The sequence below is a fragment of the Puntigrus tetrazona genome, chromosome 8 (genome assembly GCF_018831695.1).
Source record: "Puntigrus tetrazona isolate hp1 chromosome 8, ASM1883169v1, whole genome shotgun sequence".
Taxonomy (NCBI): Eukaryota; Metazoa; Chordata; class Actinopteri; order Cypriniformes; family Cyprinidae; genus Puntigrus; species Puntigrus tetrazona.
The window spans coordinates 742763-747500 of record NC_056706.1 but is presented as its reverse complement, the minus strand read 5'-3'; the positions used below and the strand labels follow the sequence as shown (position 1 = coordinate 747500).

The 4738-nt window shown below is 40.1% G+C and overlaps 2 protein-coding genes across 6 annotated transcripts in view; one reads left to right on the top strand and one right to left on the bottom strand.

Moving 5' to 3' along the window:
* Positions 1–90, bottom strand: part of mfsd14bb (major facilitator superfamily domain containing 14Bb) — an 11958-nt gene extending 11868 nt beyond the window's left edge. For both annotated transcript variants that reach the window (XM_043246155.1, XM_043246154.1), the window contains exon 1: positions 1–90. This exon is cut by the window's left edge and continues 72 nt beyond it. The gene's annotated coding sequence lies outside the window, so the exon portion shown is untranslated.
* A 74-nt stretch (positions 91–164) lies between these two features.
* On the top strand, positions 165–4308 carry spinb (spindlin b). 4 transcript variants are annotated; one of them, XM_043246162.1, is made up of 5 exons: positions 165–304; positions 1298–1407; positions 1487–1538; positions 2015–2499; positions 3786–4308. In XM_043246162.1, the coding sequence occupies exons 2-5, from the start codon at positions 1359–1361 to the stop codon at positions 3977–3979; spliced, it is 780 nt and encodes a 259-aa protein (XP_043102097.1). In that variant the 5' UTR covers positions 165–304; positions 1298–1358; the 3' UTR covers positions 3980–4308. The 4 variants fall into 4 exon arrangements, with proteins under 4 accessions (XP_043102097.1, XP_043102096.1, XP_043102095.1 ...); XM_043246161.1 differs by having other exon boundaries at positions 175–761; XM_043246160.1 differs by having other exon boundaries at positions 175–765.
* The last annotated feature ends 430 nt before the right edge of the window (positions 4309–4738 follow it).

Sequence of the window (4738 nt, the reverse complement as noted above, 5' to 3'; positions counted from 1 at the left end):
TTGGATTCGATCAATCGAGCCGCTTTTTAATTTAATTCGTTCAGCTCTCGCTAAAGCTCTTCTCTTCCACTTTCTAACATTCCGAAACACCGACTTCCGGCTTCCGCCCGCGAGAGCGGCCTTCAAAATAAAAGTCTTTTGTTGACAAATACATCGCAGAGCTTAAAATAATACAGCCCTCGGTCGCGGTATGGTTGCACTTGGAGGTGAAAAGTGAGATAAAAAAACATAACCTAAAAAAAGTTCCCCGAATGCATCGGATCATTTACGAAATCGTTTGATTCTCAATAGAAGCGATGAACCGGTAGGCGGCGCTACTTGTGATTCAGAAACATTTATTTAATTTTACAAACACAAATTAATTCTTACTTGATTTCATCATTATTTTTCGTTGTTTAGAACACACGACAAAACAGCCGCTCTTATTATTTCGTTATAATTTGGGATTACAAATAAAATAATCGAACTATTTCACACTCGATGCGAGCACGTGGAATACAGCCGATGTCAATAATTACCTTTCTGCATTTGTGGAGAATTTATCTAATTTCCAACGCATTAAATCGTGATTTCTGTCGCGCCACATGTGCTTGTTTGTATTGAATGAGGCGCGCTCACGCCAGCCCGCTCGTGCCCGCGCGGTGAAACGGGAGGCAAACTTTTGCAGAATTGTTTTGACTGTTTCTTTAAAGTAATTGTGCAGAATTAAAGCCAAAACAGCGCGAAGCAGCGAGACACAAGCTTGCAATGACAACCGGACAGTGAGTGAGTGTGTGTGTGTGTGTGTGTGTGTGTGTGTGTGTGTGTGTGTGTGTGTGTGTGTGTGTGTTTACATTGTTTTTCTGTAGTTCACTTCAAGCACGAAACCAGTCACGAGGCTCCTTTTTTAATGAGATTTGCACATAATCTCAAAGCTGATGAGTGCATTTTTAATCAGTGTGTGGTTTCTTAGAATAGGACAATATTTGTCTGAGATACAACTATTTGAAAATCTGGAATCAGAGGGAGCAAATATTGAGAAAATCCCCTTTAAAGTGGTCCAAATGAAGCTCTTGGCAATGCATTACTAAAAGAAAATGTAGGACTTTTGACCAATACAGGGTATTGTTGGCTGTTTCTAAATATACTTGTGCTACTTGACAGCTTCTGTGCTCCAGACTCACAAATAGTGGTGTAATTCTTCACATGCACTAATTTATTGTTATTGTAAGAGACAATATAACCTGGTTTTCCATGTTACCCCAAATACCATGGTACAGTGAAGATCTTTGGCCATTTTTACTGGGTTTCTGTCTAGCTGGGGCACTCAGTAGATTGCGGTGTTTGTTTGAAGAGGAGGATGATCAGAGCTTGAGCGGATGGAGTCCAGAAGCAGCGTGACCCAGCATCGCTCCAGAGACTCTGGAGGTGAGAGCCTCGTCTGGACGCTGCGTTAACTAGACCTCAAGTGCATTACCAAATTAACCAATCATTTTGTTTTGATCAGTTCGTGGCGTGTCGGGTGGCCGGTCCGTGATGAAGAAAAAGAGCTCTCACAAGTGAGTAGCATGGTTTATTTCGTTTTTATATTATTTTCAATTTTAAACTTATATATATATATATATATATATATATATATATATATATATATATATATATATATATATATATATATAATAAATAAAAAATATAATTTTTTTTTTTTTACATTTATTTATTCATTTAATTTCATTTGCAACAGCAGGAGGATTTTTAAAGCTACAGTATTAATACTAAACACACTTAGTACTTTTAAAGCACAGAAAAAGTCATTCGGGTCATCTGAAAGCTGAATAAATAATCTTTCCATCAATGTCTGATTTTGTTCTGATCAGACAATATCTGTCTGAGATACAACTATTAGAAAGTCAGGGACTGGAAAAATCTAAACACTGAGGAAATCACATTTAAAGTTGTTCAAATGAAGTTCTTATCAATGAAAGAACGGTGATGTCACCGAGTCGAGACGAATGACCTGAACGCTCTGTCTTATCAGGCACAGACACGTGCATCAGTCGAGTCCTTCAGCGTCTCTCGGCGAAAGCATCGTGGGCTGCCGAATACAACACAAGTGGAAGGAAGACGTCTTCGGTCCGGTGTCTCGGTGGACGGGGACGGTGCTGGTCCAAGTGTCTGTCCACTCGTCTCTGTACCTCGTCAAGTACGACGGAGTGGACTGCGTTTACGGCCTGGAGATCTTCAAAGACCGGAGGGTTCAGGATCTGGAGGTGTTCCCCGGGGAAATCGCCTCGTTTCGGGTCAGTGACACTCGTCTGGCCGATCGGCTGCTGGGAAGGCCGGTGATGCACCTGTTTGAGACGGATGATGGATCCAAGGATGAGTGGAGAGGTCTGGTGCTCTCCAGGGCTCCCAGCATGCCCGCGTGGTTCTTCATAACGTATGAGAAAGATCCCATGCTGTACATGTACCAGCTGATGCAGGATTATAAAGACGGGGACCTTCGGATACTTTCGGATTCAGGTGAGGCCACTCCTGAAAGTAAAGCTTCGACGGTTCAGTGAAGAAACTTGTGCATCCATGGAAGCGCCAAAGATTCTTTATGGCGTAAAATGGTTCTTCGGATTATTAAAATGTTCAAAGTCATTCAGCTGATCACCGAAAGTCTCCTTGGGGAACCAAAAAAGGTTCTTCGCAGTGTGAACAGAGGTGTCTGATTCACGTATAAATGAAGCTCCAAATGATTCAGTGTTACGATTCAGTCCAAAAAGACTTAAGATTTTCACACACACTCAATTTGAATCAGACTAATGACTACAGTGTGAACAGTGAGTCTGAATCATGAACAAACGACTCCTAAATGATTATCTTGTCGTGAATCAGTAAAAAAGCTCATAATTTGAATCTATCTGATGACTGCAGGGTGAACAGTGGTGTCTGATTCATCAGCAAAAAAAGTGGCAAATATACGATATGAATCATTCTAGTAGTGTAAACAAAGAAGTCAGAATCACAAAGAAATGACTCCCTAAATTATACCCTTATCACGAGTCTCAAAGACTACAGTGTAAACAGTGGTGTCTGATTCATGAACAAATGATTCTCCAACTGATTTACTTTTAATGAATCAGTCAGAAAGACTCATAAAGAGTCTTAAACTCACAATTTGAATCGTCTTATTACTACAGTATGAACAGCATAGTCTGAATCAAACAAATGAATCTCTTAACTGATTCACTGTAATGAATCGTTCAAACAGACTTATATAGTCTTAAACTACTCACAGTTTGAATCAAATTAAAAACTACAGCGTGAACAGTTCAGTCTGAATCGTGAACAAATGTCTCTCTAAATGATTCCTTATCACAAATCAGTCAAAAAGACTTTGAATCAGAGAATTTGAATCAGACTACTAGACTCTACACGAGTGGTTTCCGCAGTGATTCCATTCCATTATTGGTTTCCCAAAGAACCTTTCAGTGAACCATTTTTAAAAGGACCTTTCTATGTTCTTATCGGAAGGAGTAATATTTCAACGAATCTTTTTGCGCTTAAAGTTTCTTCAAGTAGCCATTTATGCAAATAAAAAAAAGTATTTTTAAGAGTGGAAGGGGAAGAACTGTAGATCAGATCTGGGCAGATCTAAACGATTCTTCAATCCAACCCAGTTCAGTAAGCTTTATTTTTCAGAGTCGGTATGAAGCGGTTCGATTCTTTCCCCACTTTTTAATCAAACGCTCATGAACGCGTCGAGCTCAAACGGGACTAAGAGGTCCGAAGGGTGATTATGAACCGCTTTGCTCCGTCAGATGATGGTCCGGAGCTCGGGGAGCCGGGTGAAGAGAGCCACACACTGGTTGGGAAGCAGGTGGAGTGTGAGAATGAAGACGGCACGCAGAGGATGGGCACCATCATCCAGCAGGTTCAGGCCAAACCCTCCGTCTACTTCATCAAGTTCCAAGACGACTATCACATCTACGTCTATGACATGGTTGGCTCATAATTTTCCTTTGTCTCTTGTCATTAATAAACACGTTATATAGAAAGCAACGGGAATAAAACGAGTTCTGTTGGTTCTCGAGCTTCTGTCCGGATATATTTTTTAAACCGCGGTTGACTGTGAGTTCTTGTTCAGTTCAAGTGTTGGGGTTTTTTTTCGTTTTGGTTGTTTGCTGTTCATCTGTTTGCTTGTATTACAAACAGAGCCTTTCTATCTCCTGAGATCTTTCCGACTGTATTAATTAAAAACATTTCTTTAACATAGGAAGTGCTCCTTTCATAAAGATGCCCTTTGCATATCATTGTGTTCCTCCTTTTTTAAGTTTGTCTCCATTAAAAGTGAAAAAGTAAAAGAAAACCTGTTTGACTGAATCTAGTTTCGCTCCGTGAATTTCGCAGATAATTACAACGATCCGCTCGTTGAGTTTAAACGTGGACTGAAAAGTGCAGAATTGTAAAAGTAGTCCGTTTAAATGCTAAGATTCCCCCAAAATAATACTTAAGCGCAGTGATTTATGCAAATACTCTCCCTGAAGCAAAGTTCATACGGATATGTTGACGATACGCAAATAAATTCATGTGTCGTGAATCATTTGATTCAGATTGGGACTTCAGAGCAGTTTAGTGAATCATTTGATTCAGATTGGGACTTCAGAGCAGTTTAGTGAATCATTTGATTCAGATTGGGACTTCGGAGCAGCTTAGTGAATCATTTGATTCAGATTGGGACTTCAGAGCAGCTTAGTGAATCATTTGATTCAGA

Excerpts from the sequence above, each read along its gene's own strand:
- spinb (XM_043246162.1), top strand. The coding sequence starts at position 1,359 with ATGGAGTCCAGAAGCAGCGTGACCCAGCATCGCTCCAGAGACTCTGGA. Across the intron at positions 1,539-2,014 it reads AAGAAAAAGAGCTCTCACAA|GCACAGACACGTGCATCAGT; the intron begins GTGAGTAGCATG and ends CTGTCTTATCAG. Across the intron at positions 2,500-3,785 it reads TCGGATACTTTCGGATTCAG|ATGATGGTCCGGAGCTCGGG; the intron begins GTGAGGCCACTC and ends TTGCTCCGTCAG.